General features: G+C 45.7%; 1 protein-coding gene across 1 annotated transcript in view; it reads left to right on the forward strand.

The window, feature by feature from the left end:
- Window positions 1-10273, forward strand: part of Ext2 (exostosin glycosyltransferase 2) — a 145871-nt gene extending 135598 nt beyond the window's left edge. The window contains exons 11-14 of the mRNA XM_057780971.1: window positions 846-989; window positions 3085-3213; window positions 4444-4526; window positions 9592-10273. Of these exons, the coding sequence (XP_057636954.1) occupies window positions 846-989; window positions 3085-3213; window positions 4444-4526; window positions 9592-9730 (495 nt within the window). The 3' untranslated portion in view covers window positions 9731-10273. The remainder of the gene's footprint in view (window positions 1-845; window positions 990-3084; window positions 3214-4443; window positions 4527-9591) is intronic.
- Window positions 10274-20770: the final 10497 nt, after the last annotated feature.

Below are 20770 nucleotides of genomic sequence, written 5' to 3' on the forward strand. Positions count from 1 at the left end.
ACAGGTGTGTGTGTCCAAGGTCAACATTGCTGTCTTTTCTTGATCGATTTCCACTTGAATTTTTTGAGGTAAAATTTCTCACTCACCCTGAAACTCACTGATTTAGCTAGGCAAGCTGACCATTGAGTCTCAGGGGTCTGCCTGTCCCTGCCCTCTGCTGTGATCACAGGGGGACACTGTGTCCCCACTTCTTTTCTGTGTAGGTTCCAGGGATCTGAACTCATGATCCTGATGTGTTCAAGGTAGGCAGATGAAAACTAAGCCTCCGCCCCTCAGCCCCTTCTTTGTTTCTAAAGGTCAAACTAAATTACAGGAAACACATGGGAGAAAGAACCGGAAGTACCTCATTGGTGTCTAGTGTGCTGTTCTGTTAGTCTAAGTGCCATCTCTGGGGATTTCCCAGATCTAGAATCGGTTGTTCTCAGAATGTTCCAGAGCATAGGGCAGTGAAGTACTGACTCTCAGCACACATACAGGAAACTGCCGCCCCACCAGACCCTGCTCAGAGCTCACAGTAAGTTCGTCTCATTTATCAAACAGTTAAGTTTAATTTTCTGAATGCTTGTTATGCAGAGGAGGGAAGGCAGTCGGTTCCGTGTCTGGCTGGCATAGACAATACTCAGCAAGCCCTTTTTCCACATGAAATGGCCATGTATGCACATAATGCTCTAGAAGAAGTCAAAGTCTGCCTCTACCTCTGAACACTGGTGGGATGCTAGCACCTGCTTGGTGGAGTCCTCAGCAGCCCACCCTGACCCCAGGGGTCTGTTGAGGCTAGCCTGGAAACCTCAGTACTCGGTGCTCATCTGAACTGGGGATGGCTTATCGATGTGCTCTGTCCCTAGGTCTGGCGGGAATTTCCTGACCGGCTGGTCGGCTACCCAGGCCGCCTGCATCTCTGGGACCATGAGATGAACAAGTGGAAGTACGAGTCTGAGTGGACCAATGAAGTGTCCATGGTGCTCACGGGTGCGGCTTTCTACCACAAGGTAAGGGCACCTGTTTGACTCACTTGTTTAATCTTCCAGGCTTTTGCTGGGTTTAGAAAAAGGTTTTGTCTAAAAGGCTTGGAAGAGTCATGTTGTATGATACTCTTTCTAAATAAAAAGCACCAAAAATTCATATCAACATGTGAGGAGAAGCTGCTTGTTCTTGCATCATTTAGAGACAGCTTGGTTGGGAGGGGCCTTTCTGGCCTTCTGTTCTCTGCACACACACACATATGTAGTTGTGCATTCTCACCTGTGAACTTTTTGCTATTAGTGTTTTCTCAGGCCATTCATCTCTCTTTATAAGCAGTTATTTTGTTGCATAATTGGTAATAAGCCACTGTCTTAATATTTCCTTAAATTATGTATTTCTCTACCATTGAGTATTTAATTTTTGTCATTTCAGATAATGTTAGTATCTAATGCTTAAGTAGCAATTTATATCCTTTTTGTAACTATTGTGCTTGTGACTATTAGGTTCCTAAAGGTATAATTACAACAGGAGTGGCTGCTGGGTGTTCTCAGATTCCTTCATTGCCAATGCCAACAGGACATGAAACTGACTGCCTTGCCATTCTTTGCATAACAGTACATTTAGAAAATTAAACTAGCTGTTTTGATGAATAAAATTAGTCTCACAGTGTGAGTCCTGACCAGGTTCTGGTAAGGATGCTGTTCCCTGTGTGTGTTCTGAGAGCTGACTTAAGATCTACTTTTATACTGAGCATGGTGGCGCACGCCTTTAATCCCAGAACTTGGGAGGCAGAAACAGGTGAATCTCTGAGGTGAAGATCAGCCTGGTCTACAGAGTGAGTTCCAGGGCAGCCAGGGCTGCACAGAGAAACCCTGTCTAGAAAAGCCAAAAAAAAAAAAAAAAAACCCAAAAAAACAGATTTCCTCTTATTATTATTTTTATTATGTAGATGTGAGGAGGGAGGCCTGAATGCACATGAGAGCAAATACCTGCAGAGCCCAGAGGTACTGGATCCCCTGGAGCTGGGGTTATAGGCAATTGTGGGCCACATAATGTGGATGCTGGGATTTGAACCCAGGTCCTCTGCAAAAGCAGTACCTCCTCTTAACTCCAACCCCTTACTTTTTTAATTAGGGCAAGGTTGGGTACTATGCTTTTGGTTTTAGAGTATTGCCCTCAGCCCTGCAGTCTCCCTGAGAGCGTAGGGTTTAATTAGAAGACTCAATCAATTGTCGCAGAGTTAATGTGTAGAGCGCTCTGCTGAGCCTGCTCTCTTCCTGGCTGTCAGCTCCTCTTTGCTGCTTCCACTTTTCTGAGATTCTAGGTCAAGATAGAGGTTTTGGTCTCAGTAAAACAAACAAAACAGACTACTGTTGATAGCTTCGGGAGTTTATCATGATTGTACATGCTTATCTACATGTTCAGACATTTGCTTTTAGAGGCAGGATCTTCCTAGGTCCCCAGGCTGGCTTTGAACTCACAATCTTCCTGCTTCAGGCTCCCAAATGCTGGGAATAGGGGAACACACCTCCACATGTAACCACTTAGCTTTGACCTGTTAGTTTCTAGTTTACTCGTGGAGTTTATGGTAATTTCAGGTTTGCCTCGCCCTTGTTTGGCTTCTGTAAGCATATGCCTTCACTCTTAGCTCATGGCGTGGCCCACAGAAAGACTTGCTGGAGCAATCGATCTCATGACCACTTGGATGTTTGGCTCACACTTTTTATTAATAGGAAGACAATGGAAATATTTCTCTTACTTTCTATTTTGCATTTATTGAATGTTACACTTTAAAGGGACTCTTCGGAAGGTGAGCTCGCCGTGCCTGGTGCCGTCCATCTGCCCCTGTCACTTATCCAGGAATCTGCATTAAAGTAAATCGTAACTTAAGAAATGAAAAGCACATACCTACCATTTTAATTTTTTAGTGATGTGTGTGTGTGACACAGTGTCCCATGGTGCACAGTACCAGCCTATTTTAAAGGCGCTAGGCCACTTAACCTCCTTTTGCCTAGTCAAGTCTTGTGATTAATTTTGTCCTTGTACCACCAAGTTGCCCTTGACATTCCAGCCAGGGAGAATTACTATTCTTTATTTCTTCTTTTTTGTCTCATGTGACAGTATTTTAATTACCTGTATACCTACAAAATGCCTGGGGACATCAAGAACTGGGTGGATGCTCACATGAACTGTGAAGATATCGCCATGAATTTCCTGGTGGCCAATGTTACGGGGAAAGCTGTCATTAAGGTGAGAGTCTGCCACCCCCTCGCTTGGCTATCTGGAGCTCAGTATTGTTCCCTGGCCCAGGGAAGCTGTTGGAACAGTAAATAGGTACTGCTTTCTGTATAGAGAGTAGAGTGCTTATGCAATTGTCCTTATCTTTGGCTTTAAAGATCCAACTACCAGTATTTTAAAATACCTATGACATAACATACTAAAAGCTAAAAAAAAAAGAAAAAGAAAAAGAAAACCAAGGTCTTTGGACCTGAAAATATATATTTATTCTTGAAACACTGTGTTCAAATCAGAGCCCAAGTTATGGATCAGTAGTATAAGCCCACTTGTGGGCTGTTAGAACTCCATGTGAGATTGGGTAGTGCCAGAGGCTTCTCAGTCTGAAAGCGTCACCATCATCGGAGTTTAGATTGGCAGCTTGGGTGGCGTCTCACTGAGTCCCCTGCCATGTGCCCCAGGACTCAAAGCAAAGGATTTCAAGAAAAATGGAAAAGTGTAAATTGTGGGGGCTGCTTTCCAGGGACCACAGGCCTTACATTTCTTCTTTAACGTGTGGCTAGCTGTGACTGCTTGCTATGGGTGGAGTCTGGGAGTCTCGACCTTGCCCTGGTTGGTGTTATTCTCCCTTCCATCCCCATTTACTCATCTTCGTAGCAGCCTCCCTGGCTTTGCTGGAAGGATCACCCAGAGTCTCAGGCTTGGGCAGTGGGTGTTAAAGGAGTCAGGGAAGAAGAATTAGGGTGTGGGCTGTATAGTTATTTTCCTGACCAAGGGAACTGGGAAATGAACTGGCATCTTCAGGAGAGGTGCTGCTCTGCTCTGGGCCTTAGAAGAGAAGGAGAGAGGCTGCCTGTTGGGACCAAGGTTAGACTGCAAGTTGTGGGAGGCTGTATTTCACCGCCCGCATGACTGCAAGAACAAATGGTGTTTATACAAGGACCTTGGCAGTGAGAAAACAGTCATTAAACAGGAATTAAGGAGCTTGTCATCACGGCTTCTTTCCAGTTACAGAAGGCAAAAGCCCTCCAAGCTGCTTTTATTGGGCCCTTGGGAGTGCTGTCCTTGGCTGCGCAGCACAGATTGAATGGAGGAATGCTGAGGTGTATGCGCATGTGCATGTGTGCATACATGCACAGGGTGCACAGGTATACATATCCCTGCACAGAAGCCTGCACAGTGGCATCACAGAGTGGCTTTATAGTCCTGGGCACTGACAGCCATGTGTTTCATGTTCCTTGGCAGGTAACCCCAAGAAAGAAGTTCAAGTGTCCTGAGTGCACGGCCATCGATGGGCTCTCACTCGACCAGACTCACATGGTGGAGAGGTGAGTACATCTCTGAACAGAGGTCCACCCTAGTCTCCATTTCTACTTCCTGCCTGGGCCTGTTTATGGGCCTGTGTTAGAGATACAAGGATAGCAGCTGGTAGCCAGTCACCTCCTTTTGCACTGTGGGAATTGAGTTAGTTCAAACCCAGGTCACCCAGTGAATTAATTTGGGATGCTCCTCACTCAATTTGTAATGGCTGGAAGGCTCTGAAAAAATATAGCTGGCCTTAAGCTGTGGAAGCCAGATCCTTTGTGTGGACTGAGTAACTGTCTGTAGTCACTTGAATGGAAGTGAGCTGACTCCAAGGAAACACTGGCTTGTTTCTCAGGGTAATAGTTCCATGTTACAGTAATGCTTAATTTGAAAGAATTAAGCCCAACCCAGCAGAGACAAAATGTTTCCACTGTCCCTGCGATGCCTCCTGCCGGGCTCTGAAGACTGGAACAACAGGGTGACTCTGAATCATTCTGTTAGTTCCTCAGCAGTCACGTGAGCGTGTCATGTCACCTGGGCTAGGAATCCTAAGAATTCTGTCATGGGTTCTTTCTTCATGACCACTGGGATCTGCACTACACCCTCTTGGTCCCCAGCCTTCAGAGCTCCTGGATGCATCTGACTTCTTCTAGAAGCCCCTCCATACGCGGGCCCACAAGCTCTAACATCTGTCAGCTCAGTCGTCAAGGGACTCAAGTGTGCTCCAAGAATGTGGCTGCAGTCTTTGCTCAGCTTCCCAAGCTGCATGTGCTTCTCTGACAGGTTCATTCCTGAAGTCCATAACCACAAGAAAATCCTCCCAACCCTTTCATCTGGTCTTGGGTTCTTCTGTGATATTTTGTTTCTTTAACTCTAAATAACGTCCGTAGCTCCCTCATACAGATATCTTACTCAAAAGCCATTGACTTTTACCAACAGTCGACGTGAAATCATATATGAATGGCCCCTGTAACACTGCAAATGCTGTGAAGTATGGCAGAGTTAATTATCTACCATAGCTCATTGGGAAAAGGCCCCGGTTGTAATTCTACCAGAGCAGATGAAATGGTTATTAAAACCTACCTTACTCCCAGTACTGGGGAGAATTCATAGCATTGAGGCAAGTAGTTGCGGGCAGAGTTAACGTGGAGGTTTACAGTACAGCAGAGGGAAGAAAGCTGACCTGATGAGAACCTTGAAGTTCATGGTGGGGTTAAAGCTGTGCTAAAGGCAGGGCCAGAACACTTGGGAAGATGGCTAAGATGCCCTGAGCAGGGAGCAGTGGAGGCTGCTTCAGGAGCGCTGTGAAGCTCTTGCAGTTCTTTCAGATCCTAGTGCTTCCTCTTTCCCAGCGTTGGCTGTGCACAGCAGGCGCGTATATATTTATGTCTGCAAAGCCTAATCTGGAGCTGTTTGCGGTGCATCCCCTTAGGAAAGTACAGTTTATAATAACAAGAGGCAAGAAAGAAACGTTCTTATTGGGTGGATTATTCAGAACAATTTTGTTAAAAGTGGTAACATGGAAAGGAGGCTTTGGAAATCACCAGGGGCTGGAGATATGGCTTAGTGGTTAAGAGAGCTTGCTGCTTTTCCAGATGACCCAAGTTCAGTTCCCCACAACCAGCTCCAGCTTCAGAGACTAAGTACCCTCTTCTAACCTTGACAGGTATCTGCACTCACGTGGCATACACACATACATACAAACATATATGCATACAAATTTTTTTTTTAAAAAAATCACCAGGGGATCTAGAGAGATGGCTCAGTAGTTAAGAGCACTGGCTGCTCTTCAAGAGAACCTGGGTTTAGTTCCTAACACCTACATGGCAGCTTACAGCTGTCTGTAACTCTGGTTTCAGGGGATCTGACACCTTCACACAGGCATGCATGCAGGCAAAATACCAATGCACATAAAATAAAAATAATTAAAATTTAAATAAATTTAAAAATTTTTAAAAATCTCCAGGACCTCATCTTCCGAGCAGGATGAGCAGGTCAGAGGAATGGGAACTGTGAGGCCAGGTCAGCAAGTTCAAAGTTATTTTGGCGTGAAGAAATTTACTTTGAGCCAGGTTGAATCCCCAACTAAAGAGCTTAGGTTTTTCCTTCAGACTCTGAGAAGCCATAAGGATTTGAAAAGGGGACTAACCTATTCAAGGAATTGATCTAAGACTTGTTTAAAGCAGTCCTTATCATGGAAAGAATATTGAAGAGACGGGAGAAGGATGACCAGCCTGAATCTACACAAAGGCACAAGTGAAAATGCCCACAACTGTCCTAAGGAAGACATGCCAGAGTTTTGTTGCCACCTTGATGGGTGTGGGGAGGCTGTGGGGGAAAAAGTCACAGAAATAACTTGGACTTTTGAGTCAAGAAAAATGGCAGGACCTTTCACAGTGCAAACAATACAGGGAAGGGGTGAGCCGTTGATATGGGCAGGAGATTTTTTTTTTCCTTTCAAAAATTCTTTTCTTTTTAATTAAAAATTTTTTTTATTAAAAAATTCCGCTTCCTCCCCGCCTCCCTTTTCCCTCCCTGGGCAGGAGATTTTAATCATGAATGACATCAGTAGGATGTGTGGCCGTGAGAGCTTGCCCTCTGCGCAGGCCAGTGGGAATGGAGATGTATGGAAGGTACCTCCCCAGACAGAGCAGTGGACTTAAGAAAATCCAAGGGAAGAAGGGAGACATTCCTACATTTGGGAGACAGTAAGTGAAGCCAGAAGTGGCCTGGCGAGATAGAAGAAAGACAGGGTGTGCAGAGCTGGAGTAAGAAAGCTGCCAGGGACAAACAGACCGGCTTAGTGGAGACCCAAAAGTTGACAGCATGAAGTAACTAAGCCAGGTTGTAAAGTGTGAGTTTTGGTGACCAAGGGCCGCTGGGAAATACAAGCCATCCACTTGGGAGATTCATAGAGGGGCAGGAGACACATTTGAAAATACACTGGCTATGAGCAAAGCTTCATGGGTAAAAGTTGGAGCCCTGACTTGAGAAATCAGGCGCTTAGGCTGGAGGAAGAGAGAGCCCAGGAGACGTTCACTGTAGAGCCCTGCGCTTGTCCTGCTTACCCATTGTTCCGTCTTCTGGTGGAAGATGAAACTGTTCCACCATCCTTGGGCCTTTTATTGGGGCCTGGGGTTCAGTCTGCTTATTTAGTAGTAGATTTGGAGTCTGGGATCAGAACTGTCATCTGAGAAGGAAAGTAGCTTTTACTCCTTCAAGTCTCTTTCCAGAGGCTGCTAGTTCTTAAAGCACCAGAAGAAGTTTTGTTCTCTTTGACGAGTGTCATTGCCAAGGACGCCATGACAGACGATATTGACTTAAAGCAGCATTTTATGTCCAGTTAGGAATCCAACCTAAGAAATCGGCTTATCTTACCTGAACTTCAGTTTTCCCATTACATTTCAAATTATAGTGTCCACTCATAAGCTCATGAACAGTTATGGCTGTCTTTGTGCCAAGCACGGTATAGCCTGCTGGATACAGAACTAAATATAAGCCTGAAACCTGTGATGCAGGTTGGACCCAGCCGTGTTCATCTCCATCCCAGCCAACGAATGAATCCCAGTTCCAGCACTGCGAATCATCATTCTTGGGCAACTTAACCTCTCTGAATCCAGCATGAGGCTAATATAAACTCAGGCCTTGTGCAAGAGAGTTGAGGATGGGGAGGAATACTTCAAGAAATCAGTAAGATGTGTAGGTAAATTACCTGGTACAGAACAGGGGTTCTGGTGTTGTGGCCTTTCAGCACCTCCTATTGGGCCACACAGGTTCATAAGTAGATTTGTGTCTTGTCACTCAGACTTTAGTCTCAGGAGCTGGAAACCCTGAGTTTGGCTCTGGCACATTTTTTTCAAATTTATTTATTTAGTTAGTTAGCTTTTACACATCAGTCTTTTAGTGTCTCAGCCTTCCCACTAGAAACTGGGCTATCATGAGCACTCACTCCCTTATTGAGCGGCTACTGAGTGTCACCTCTTTGTGGTGTGGGTCGATCTGTTGACATTAGTGACCAAAAGTCCGTGGTGCAGTGTGCAAGCTCTTCAGAAATGCAACAAGGACGGAAGACCTGGTGATGGTGGCCTTCACTAACAGACACCTTCCTGAGCCCGGAGCTCTTCTCTGTCTACACATTTTGGAAGCAGCTTATGGGGTATCTGGAGATGGAGAGGTGACTGCGAGCACTTGGAGCTGGCTACTGCCCTGTGGCCACTCTCTCATCAGGGTCCTCCGTAGCTCTCCGGCAGCTGCCCAGAAGGCACTGACCCTCTGAAATCCATCCTTCTGGGCCCCAGCTTCAAAAAGGCTTTTCCCAGGCTGCTTTTCCCCTCTGGCCTGGTGCAGACGCCCTCATCACCCAGCTGTCACACTCAGTTGGCCTGACTGACCTGAGCCATTCCTATAAAGGGCCTGACCCTTTCCTCTGAAGGAAAGTTCAGCTGCGAGAAGCGCGGAGGAAGCTCTGCTTCACAGTGTTCAGCTCTTGTCACCAAGTTGCTCTTGCTCCCGGTTCTAGTGTGGGAGTAGCAAAAGTCACACCAGTCATGCAGAAAGCCCTCTTTGGGCTCTGGCTGTGTCTGCAGAGCAGTGCTTATGGCTGGACATTCACAGAACATCTGTGAGTGCTGGGGAGCTAAATGCTCATTTCTTGAAATTCGGAGTCACCAATCCCTCTACTCCTCTGCCTTGCATGGATAGGACCCTTACATCCACCTCTTCAGTTTAAGCAAGCAGAGCCTTTTTTCTTTCCTTTATCCTTCTTCCCTATAACTGGCAGAGATGGGGTTAAGGATTGCTGGAGCTAATCCACCTGGGTTTCAGGCCTGCTAGTGCTGGAAAAATGACTGGAATTTGAGGGGGAGGGGCAGGTGTCCTGACCTGAAATCCTGCAGACAACATCCCCTATTCACTTTCTTCCTCCGAACAGAGCCAGGGATCTCCCATCATCTTGCTTTCCACCACAGCCCTTTGCAGAGCCCAGCAAGGTACCCTTTCAGCGCCTTTCCGTTCTCTTGTGGACAGTGGCTATGTTGGGCTTTGCTGTCTCTCAGCAGCTAACCACTCCCATTCTGCTTGCACCCTCAGGTCTGAATGCATCAATAAGTTTGCTTCTGTCTTTGGGACCATGCCCCTCAAGGTGGTGGAGCACCGCGCTGACCCAGTGCTCTACAAAGATGACTTCCCTGAGAAACTGAAGAGCTTCCCCAACATTGGCAGCTTATGAAGCTTGCCACAATGAGCCGGGGCTGTGGAGGAACCCAGCTAGGCCCTGCAGCACTCACTGTGGGGTAGAGAAGGACAGCCTGGGTCAAACTTCCCCAAACACACTGGAGCCTCTTGAACTGTGCAGCTTGCTTTGTCCTCCCATCTCCGATGGACTCTCTGGAAATGCCAAAGGAAGGAAGTCTCAGGGACTAGTTGCAGTTTTGAGCCCAGAGTATTGGTTTTGGCTTGCAGACCCAGTTTACCAGCTCACTGGCCCTTCAGTTGCCTTAGAGGAGAGGGCTGTGTTGACTGTCCACAGTTTTAGATCCAGGAGTCACAGCAGAGGAATGCAGTTATTTCACGACAGCAGAATCTGGAGGAATAGCCAAGCCTAAAACGTGCTGCAGATCCCAATACCGCTGAGGGTGAGAAGTAGGCTTGGACCTGAGTTACAGTCCTGGGTGCATAGCAGAAGAGCACAGGCTGCCAAGAAATGTCCTGACAGTCCCCAAACAACTCCTTGTTGTGGCTTTTTTATATTAAAATTATTTTTTATTCCTTTTTCTTCTGTCTAGAATGCTGGTCCTTGGTTATCCAAGGACCCGTCCTTGTTCTGTGCATATAACCCAACCTTCTGTTCTAACAGCCATCTGGGAAGATGCAGCCAGGAAGGACACCCCGCTCCATATGCATCAAGTATGTATTTATGGGAGCATCCTAAGAGCAGATAAGTTCATCAGAGGTGTCCTTAACCCTAGGTCTGGATATTTCAAGGTATACTCAGGGAAATAAGTGTCCTCTGACTGCCACCCTGGAGTCATTCTAGCTGCTACCATGTTGTAGGAGCTAAGGGCATTGTGACCTCCCACCCCGAGGGGATGCCCAGGATCCTCGTTCTTTTGCTGTGGCTATAACATTGGCCAAGGGGTTCTGGCTAACGTTAAATACTGCCATAGCAACCATATCCCAGCAGTTGCTGGTATATTTAAATCATTACATTTCAGCATTTCCTAATACTCCACATGTGTGAATTATACCTCTTTAAGCCTAGTTGATGAACAAATCTACTCTGGCAAATGTTAAATGTTATAGATTTGAAACAGATTTATCTGGGTCTAATATTAAGATTAGCCACAGTTTGGGCTTTAGCCATAACATATGTCCCCAGAACACAAAATACATAACAATTTGCTTAGAATATGGATATAATTACAGAAACTTTGTCGTACGCCAGTCATCGTCGCTCGCGCCACCCATTGTTCTGTTGAGCAGTGTGGTGAGCACGGACCTATCCAGAGGTCCTGTGTCATTTTGAAGCTAGCACGATGGCTCAGCAGGTAAATGTGTTTTCTACACAAGCCTGATGACCTGAGCTCAATCTGCAGAACAGGAAATGGAAGGAGGGAACCTACTCCTGTAAGTTTTCTCTGACTTTCATAGCATACTGTAGCATGTATGCACTCATACTCACATATACATGTATCCGTGCATGTGCGCCCACGCGCACGCTCACACACAGAGAGTAAATGAGTTTGTTAGAAAATCCACTCATATACATTCCCACCAGAGGAAGATTTCTGATGCAGCAAAAGTGGAGGTAGAGATCTAGAAAGTTCATGTTAGCAGAGGGTAGAATCTGGGGCGCTGGTGGAATAGGCTAGGGCACAAGTTGCAGATACACACTCCAGCTGCGCATTGTTGCATGAACTGCAGGTGCTTACAGCAGTGAGCAGATGGATAACATGGGAAGTTTTATGGTATCACATGCATAACTCTAGAGGCCATAGGTTGAAGCCAAAGAAAAGGGTTTCTTTTGCTACCCATATCCTTGAAGTTGCAATATTATGTGTCTCTATTTTTAAGGGGTCACCATCCTGTTTCCAGAATGGGGGGTATGGGAGGGGGAGACACATTGAAATCCTTGCAGAGAGCCCGGGACTGTGCTTATGGTGGGCTTATGTGATATCACCCTCCGCCTGGCTACTGCATGAAAGATCCAACTTTAAGAGTTGTCTCCTGACCACACATGCACCACAGGACATATTTGCCTGAACTCTCTCCCACAGACACGTATCCATATTTTTTTTTTTTTTAGCTAAAGGGGTTGAGTACTTGATAAAGTGCCCTTAGCACAAGCATGCAGACCTGAGTTCAGTCCCCAAAACCCATGTAGAAAGGCCAGGCACGGAAGTCATGTTTGCGATCCCTTTGCAGGGGAGAATCCCTGAGTGCTGGCCAGCTGTCCTAACTAAATCACATTCCAGGAAAAACTCAAGACCCTGCCTAGAAAGACAAGGAGGGTAGAGACGACACCAGAGGCTGGCCTAGGGGTGCCAAATGCACATGTCCATGCCCACATGTGACCTGCCCACTCACCTGGGAACAAATACACCACAGAAATATTAGTTAACAAAAAAGAGAACTTTGGATTTGGAAGAGGAACTATACTCTTAGATGTTGGGGGCCCCCAGGATCATAGACTCTGTTGGATTGTTGGACAATAACATTCCACACAAAGTACCCCACTATTTCTGGAAAAGCTGGGGTTAGGTCTTAGAACATAGCGTAAAGTCAGTGTTATGTTCAGAACTGTGCCTTAAACTCTACACAAGCCTCAAAGGTACTGTCTAAAGGACAGGTGGTTCCCTCAGTAGAAACAGGACAGAAAATGGAGTGAGTGGTCTGGATCCAAAATGGCAAGGGACTGTACCCTACCCTTTGTGTCTTAAGCTAGCCAGCGAGCTTTGCCTAAGCTTGGGTCAGGACCATCTGCCCTTGGGATGCCACAGAGCCTGGTTTCAGAAGCAGAACAATAATGCTAATTAAAACGCCATGTTCTGGCCTACAGCAGACAACAGCTGGTTCCAGAGTAAGACATCTTTTAGAAGGCACTCCAGCCCACTGGCCTATAGAGAAGGGGATCTGAACTGACCTTGGATCTGGCCCAGATGTGTGCACTGAGCCACTGCTTCCCCAGGGACTGACTGGAACAAGCCTTCTGAAAATGGCAGCGTTGCAAAGACGTTTTTTTTCTGATTAATTTTACTTAGATACTTGCTCTTAGTTTTGGTTGATTGGTTGGTTGATTTGTTTGTTGGCTTTTAATTTTTATTTTACCATGTCTTGGGTTTAGGCCAAAGCCTTTTTCCGGAAAACTGAAATGGAAATACCATCTTTTTCTCTGACTTCTTTTCACCCTGTGATGTTCTGCTGATCTCTCTTTACAGTGTACTAGCCCCGACTGCCTGGCTTCCCAGCCTTGTCTAATTTACACAGTGCTTTGAGCTAGTTACTGGGTTCTGATCTGTTTGTGGGGAAGGGAATCTCTCCTACAGTGTGCTGGGCAGCCCAGCAGAGGCAGACTCCTCTGTCCATACCAGCTGAGGGACTGCCTTATAATCCTTGGGTTCCAGTCTCTTCCAGGATCTGACTGCAAATAGCAAGGAAGCATGATTAGGGGTTCAAGTCAAGAACCTTGGATGGTTTCAGCTAAAGCAAAATCAAGAAGCAGAGGTCATGTTAAGGATGTGATTGGATTTGACCAAGGTTTCTGCTGGGTCCACAGCTTGTGGCCCTACTGTACTGAGAGATCACCTGTAATGAGTCTTTCTCTGTATCACCAACTAGCTCCCAAACAACAACACTTTTTGTTAATTCTGAAAGCTTGGCTGTTTATTCTGTATGTCCGACTTTCTCTGTGTCTCCTCGTGTCTCCTTGGTGTCTCCTCTGTGCCTAGGTTCTTCTTCCCTGTTTCTCTCCCTCTGCCCTGGAAGTTTTGCTTTTACCTCATGCCTAACTATTGGCCAGTCAGTTTTTTATTACAGCAGTCACAGCAGCACATCTTCACACAGTGTACAAATATCCACACCACGCCTGTGGCTTGGGTCCCATCAGCACCATTGTGTGGCGTTTTTTTAGTTCTGTGGGAGGGATGTTTTATTTTGGGGGGTAGGTCTCATGTACCCCAGACTAGCCTCCAACTTAATAGGTACTTGGAGGGTGACCTTGAATTTCTAATCCTCTCAGACAAACCTCTGTCACATGAGCCAGACCTCCAACCCCCATCCACACTGCAATGCCATTGGTCTTTGCTTTATGGCAATAGCCTCTTTGGAGGCTGCTTTCCTCCTTTCTTAGGCCCCAGGTAGTCCTCTGGAGCAGCCAGAGCATCTATCACAGGCTGCCCAGAGAGGCCAAGATGGAGACTGCCAAGCTGACCCAAGCTATGCCCAACTACTTCCTGAGCGACTCTGGCAGGAACGCTCATCATTCTGGAGGTGTGACTCTGAGCTCAACTGGAGCAGCCACCCAGCCCATCCACAGTACACTGTGACAGAAGCTCCCTGGTGCTGTCCACGGCAGGGCAGGAGGAAGCAGGACTCACTGTGCACTGTAAGCCTGGCCCCTCTCTTGGGAGTTCATCTGAAGACTTAGATGCACTGAGCCATCTTCAACCTCCATTAGCATAGCCTCCAGGTTCTCTGGGCAAGTGTGGGATCTGTATGGGTAGCCTGCTGATGCTAGCAGCTGCAAGCAGGTGGCCCGGGGTGAGTCTGACACCCTACTCCCAACCTGATGCCCCCCCTCCCCCCACGGCTCCCAGGTTCCTTTCTCTTAACCAGAATCTGTCCTGCATTTGGTTTCCTCCGATGTGCAGCCTTTCCAGGGTTTTTATTTTCTTCTGTCCCCTGGAGAGGCTTCCTCACTCTCCTAAGAGAAGCTGCTGCACAGGCTTGCTCAGCAAGCTCCATCATTTGTGCCACCTCTCTGGAGCTGCACACGGGCGAGGTGTCCCTTAAACCAGAGCCACCCATTGGGCCTTACCACCACACAGAGCCTTCCTGGCAGAAGTTGTCAGCATGAGCCTTTTTCACACCTGCAAACTGATGTTGCTGTCCCCTATCCCAAAGATAAACTTAGAAACTGTGGTGTTCTGGGAGCACATATGAAGAGCAGCCAGTTCTGACCCAGGGCTCCAGAAGAGCATCCACACAGACTTGTGACAGGCATTATGCTATTCTCCATGCTGTGCAGCTGGCAGAGATCTGGGGCTGTGCATATATCCTGAGGCCAACACTGGCCAAGTCTCTGAGGAGTTATGTTTTAGTCCCACCCTTATTCTGGGTGGGTACCTTATTCTGGTACCCAGTGTACACCTCAACCTTATGCCTCCTCTGTATGTGGGGATTCCGGTGTCTGTCCCAGCTGTATGTAGGGAACCAGTGGATCTCTCAACTGTATGTGGGGACTCTACTGTCTGTCCCAGCTGTGCATGGGATCCCAGTGTCTGTCCCAGATGTATGTAGGGATCCCAGTGTCTGTCCCAGATGTATGTGGGGATCCCAGTGTCTGTCCCAGCTGTATGTGGGGATCCTAGTGTCTGTCCTAACTGTATGTGGGATCCCAGTGTCTGTCCCAGCTGTACAAGGGACTCCAGTGTCTGTCCAGATATATGTGGGGACTCCAGTGTCTGTCCCAGATGTATGTGATGACCCAGTGGATGAGGATACTGGGAGGTTCCATTATTTGCTCCCCCATGCACCTTCCCTTGAGGGATTGATGGGAGTCCACTGTTAGGCTCTCCTTCCTTCAGCCAGAACAGAGACAGCAGATGTCTCAGGCATCTTCCCTCTCTTACCTGGGTCTTTTCCAGATTGTACCTGTTGATGCTGGCTGCCAGCTCTCTTCTGGTCTCCTTTCCAGCTTACCCTGTTACCAGAGAGCCTGGGGGTCTGGATCCTGTCTGCCCTATCAGGGTGGATTACCAAATGAGCAGTCTTTTGCCCCAATACCTTTCCTGTGCTATAAATAAGCCCCATGTTTATTTTCTTACGTTATTGAAATGAGCACTTTTGATTTGGGCCTCTTTTGACGAGTCCGGAGAGCGTCCATCCGGTGCCTGGTAAGGGCCCTGGCTGGCTGGCTGCTGTCTGAAGCTATTTGGAGCCCTTTCCCTGTGTTTTGGATGTGGCTTAATTTCAATAGAAAAGGCTGTACGCAGCCCTGTATCTGCTGATTTTCAGGTTTCAGCTTTCTGCCAGCCTCACAGCCTGCTTAGAAGTAAGGTTGTGTTTCTCATTATGGGGATAACAGCCACAATTGAGGAAATTAAGGAAAATTGTGCATTGGTGGCAGAACCCCTCTAGGATTTCCAATAGTCTTTCTCTGGTAGATCCTGTGGGACTCACCTTCATCTCCCTTCTGCCTACTCTGCGCCAAGTACTCTGTCCTGGCTTTCTGGATACAGGCCCAGCAATTTCCCTACTAACAGCCTTGGTCTTGTCACCAGTTTGGTTTGATATCTTGACAACATGGCCAAGCATGGGTTTCATTAACTCTATCTTCCCCAATACATGGGAAATTCAAGAACCAATGCCCTTTTTTCCTTCCCTTGCCTTCCTTGGCAGTTATAAGGATGAATATCTATTATACACATATAGGAGCACCATTTAGTCTCATGCTATTCTGTGGTGTATCCAGCATCCATTAACTGGGGTACCTGCTACATGGATGTAGAAGGAGCAGCGGGCTGTGTCCTGCCACCTGGCTAGCTTTACACCTGAAATAACAACATGCAAACTGTATTCATATAAACACTGCCTGGCCCATTATATCTGTGTAGCACCACGAGGTGGTATCTTACCAGGAAAGATTCAGCATGTCTGACCTGGTGGCTGGCTCCATCGTGTCTGAGCTCACTTCCCTTCTTCCCAGCATTCTGTTCTGTCTACTCCACCCACCTAATTTTCTGTCCTATCAAAAGCCAAGGCAGTTTCTTTCTTTTTTTTTTTTTTCTTCGAGACAGGGTTTCTCTGTGGCTTTGGAGCCTGTCCTGGAACTAGCTCTGTAGACCAGGCTGGTCTCAACTCACAGAGATCCGCCTGCCTTTGCCTCCCGAGTGCTGGGATTAAAGGCGTGCACCACCATCGCCCGGCGGCAGTTTCTTTATTAACCAATGAAATCAACACAAAACAGAAGACCCTCCCACATCACATGGAAGCCTGGGAAAGAGGATGTCCCAGTGACGACCTCTTGGAAGAGGTTTTAGGTTTCTTTCACTTTGGACAATGGACCAAAGCTGTACCAGAGACCATGACTAGGAACCAGCCTTGTCCATTTGAATTTAAGTTTGTGACCACATCCTCTCACTTCTTAGCCACTGGACTGAGACCACTGTCCTCATCTCAGAATAGATTGGTCTGCACTCAGCAGAGACGTTTTTCCCAACATAAACTCAGAGTCTATTAAGAGAACTGTCCAACAATAAGATTTAATTCACTTTTAGAGAAAGCCGTAGGAGAAAGTAAATATTCACCACCATGTTTTTATTCTGTTAACTATTAATGATTCTCTTTATTAGGAAGAAGGAATGAAAGAGAAAAGGAAGGAAAAAAGGGAAGGAGGAAGGAAGGAAGGAAAAAAGGAAAAACCTGATGTGATGGATTAAGTTAATAATTCTTTATTGACTTATTATGTGTAAGATTTCGTTCTTGCCAGGAGGCTGGTCCATTGAGCATAACAATGTACCTGCTAGCAGTAGGCCAACATTCTGACAAGTAAGAAAAGTATAATTTCAAATGTCCATAAATACTGTGAAGACAAGATATAGTATTGGAGACAGGTGGTGATTGGGGTATGGGAAAGTATTTTGGAAAGGGTGGCTAGAGGGGACAGTTAGGCCTATCTTTAAGCCTTGAGAAGCACCAAACCATGAAGATACCAGACTTGAGAGAAGAGTTAGCACAAGAACCAGGGTGTGGCCTCGGCATATGCAAAGGGAGAGAGAGAGTGTTGGGAGGTGATTACAGGGAAATAAGCCAGGGCCAAATGGTGTAAAGATGGTGTAGGCTGAAAGGATGCTGTGTGCTCAGTGTTAATGTGAAGGAAAGTTCTTGGGAGATTTTAGGTAGAATGGCAGATCTAAATGGCATCTTAAAAGAAAACATTTCTACTACTGTGTAGAGAATAGTTCATAGGAAGCAGGAAGGAAGGAAGGAATCACATTGCTAGATAGCAGAGACTGGAATGGGATGCAAGCATGAGTGGTAAGAGCTTATACTGGCTCAAATGTCTACTAAATTTATTTAAAAATCAAAAGTAGGAGGTGAAAACAACAAAGGTTTACAGCTAACTCCTAGATTTTCTTCCTGAATCCACTAAGTGAAACCATTCATTGAAAAATGGCAAACTGAAATAAGACAGGAGTATTGAAAGGAATGATCAAGAGCACCTCCATGGTTGGAGAGGCAGCTGCTCCATTAACAGCATTTGCTGCACAATCTTGACAGAGTCAGAATCTCAGCTCCCTCATAACAAGCCTGTAACTCCAAATCTAGGGGATCTTTGCATTTTCTGGGCTTTGCATGTGCACATGTATGCACATCCCCCTGTACACACCCTATATATAAATAATATAAATAATAAATCTTTTAGAAGTACTATTTTAGACAATTCTATTAGAATCTGAGAGGTGGTGCTATTTAAACAGTTGGATCTGACTCTCAGAAGAAAATTTAGAATTAAAAATATGGGTGGAATTTAAACCAGTAGGACTAGAGGAGATTATCCAAAGAGTCAGAGTTGGTAGGAAAGGGCCTGAGCACTGGGTCTGCTCTATCACTGCCAGGGTGGGGAAGAAAAGGAGACTGAGGATTTGGTGGCAGATTAGGAAGAAAAATTGAGAAGTCTGTAAGACTGGCTGGGATAAGTTACAAACACATAAACTGTAGACAACCAATGAAAATACTTTTAAGAGGCATAGTTGCTAAGGCAATACTGAAAGTAAAATATCAAAAATGTCCTTAGCTTAAAGGCAGAGGAAGAAGAAAAGGTAAATAATGAGCAAATCAGACAAATAGAAACAAACAGAAAGATGGTTGCCTTAAATACAAACAGTTTAATAATTATATTAAATGTAAATGGCCTAAACACCATGAATAAACTACAGAAATCATCAGGTAGTGCTGTGGGATTACTATGTGTGAAAACCTTAGCTCTGATGCACAGTGTTGAAGTAAGTTCTCATTCTCTGGAGTTACCATAACAGCAAATTCATCTTGGCAAATTCAACATGCCTCCTGCTATGTTATGAAGCTACAAGAAGGCCTATCACCAGAAGCCAAGAAGATACCAGTCTTCAGAAGTATACCTCTGCTCTTTATAAATGATACAATCTGTGGTGTTTTGTTACAGCAATCAAAATAGCAAGAACAATTACACACTCTTCTCAGGAAAATAAGATGCATTTGAGTTTAAAAAGTGGGAGAGAAAGAGAAACATTTAATATTGATAGTGATAAAGGACCAATTTTATTAATTCCTCAATACATCAATGTATGTAATAAATAATTATTTCAAAATATAGAAAGCAAAACCAACTAGAAGGAAAAAGAATGCTTAGAATTGCATAAGTATGTCTCAACAATGTCAGTGATTGATGAAACAAGTTGATAGAAAAATATTGATGACTTGAGTGACTCTCAGACACTGGCTTACAGACAGCTGTAGGATCTTTCACCTACCACAGCTGAGCTCCAACTTGCAAAGTTGCACGCAATGTTCACACCAAATGTGTTGCACCAAAAGTAAGCCTTAGTAATTTTTTTTTTTTAAAAAAACTGAGAACATAAGAAATGCATTCTTTGGGCCAGTGAGATGGTTCAGTAGATAAAAGTGCGTGCTGACAAATCTGATGACCCCATTTTGAGCCACATGATGGAAGGAGAGAATCAACTCCCACAACTTGTCCTTTGACCTCGACACACATACTGTGGCATTCATGTATGTGGATGCACACAAATGATGAAATACTATTTAATTTTTTATTTAAAAATATATTAATCTGAACACAGTAGAATTAAGTCAGAAATTGGTAGCAAATATCTGAGAAAACTCCCAGTAGTTGAAGATTAAATAATATATATCCAAATAATACCTGGGTTGATAGAGACCCAAAGAAAAGAACCTGAACTGAGTAAAGATCAAAAGTACCAGACCTGTGAGCAGCATGCCAAGAGGCAGACCTGACTTAAATTACTTAAACTGGAAAGGAAAGGTTTAAAGCCCTTGAGCTTTCTGAGGAACCAGATGAAGAAGAGTAGGCCAAGCCCTGAGTGGGCAGAGTAGACATCCATGGGAGATTTTTAAAGCAAAGCTTGTTCCTTGTGAGGGTAAACAAGGGCTCAGCTCTTCACGGGAAGCAGAGGTATGATACAGATGATGGGCATCAGAAAGCAAATGGCTTTGGGTCCTCATTCTAGGCTACTAAAGAGTCTCCAGTGCCACCAGGCAAGTGGGACCAAATGGCATTGGTCCCGGTCTAGACCATTAAAGAGTCTCCAGCCACCAGGCAAATGGGAGGTGAGTATGAGTTAATGCTGTTATAGAAGAGACCCAAGAGAGGCACGTTTGCCTTCCTACCATGGAAGGTGCCACACTAGCCCCCAAGGCTGTTCCCACCTTGAACTTGGACTCCCAACCTCTATTATTATGAGAAATCAATCCCTCTTGTTTATAAATTGCATTTTGTTACGGCAACACTCACAAACTAAGAAAAGAAATAAAAGACAACTTCTGCTTTCCAGGATCAGATTGTTTCATCCGGTAAGAAGACTACGTCACTCAAGAGTCCCACCAGTTGTGTGAGTCAGTGCATGCCAAAGAGGAATTTTAGTCTCTTTCTATCCCAACTCCAAGCCCATGGCATGGGACCATTCATGCTTGGGGCAAGTCTTCTCCATTCTATTGCTGACTTACCCACCAGGCTCTGTTGGAAGCCCCCTCCCACCCAGAAGGGACACTGTGTGTGTGTCCCATAATCCAATTAGACTGATGCCTACTGTTTACAAAGCAGAGTTGGGAGCCCATCTGCTCTGCCCTCTCTGCGGAATGAGTCTTCTCAAGTCAGTGTCTTGGAACTCACTGGGATTCTGAGACCCTCTAGTAATGCTCACCCACTTGTTCTTGTGTATCCCTGTCCCTCACCACATAACACACGAACCACACTGCTTGTTATTAACTGAATTCTACCCTTGTTCACTTACAGAAACCCTGACACACA

This window comes from Chionomys nivalis, chromosome 9 (genome assembly GCF_950005125.1).
Source record: "Chionomys nivalis chromosome 9, mChiNiv1.1, whole genome shotgun sequence".
In the NCBI taxonomy this organism is placed as follows: Eukaryota; Metazoa; Chordata; class Mammalia; order Rodentia; family Cricetidae; genus Chionomys; species Chionomys nivalis.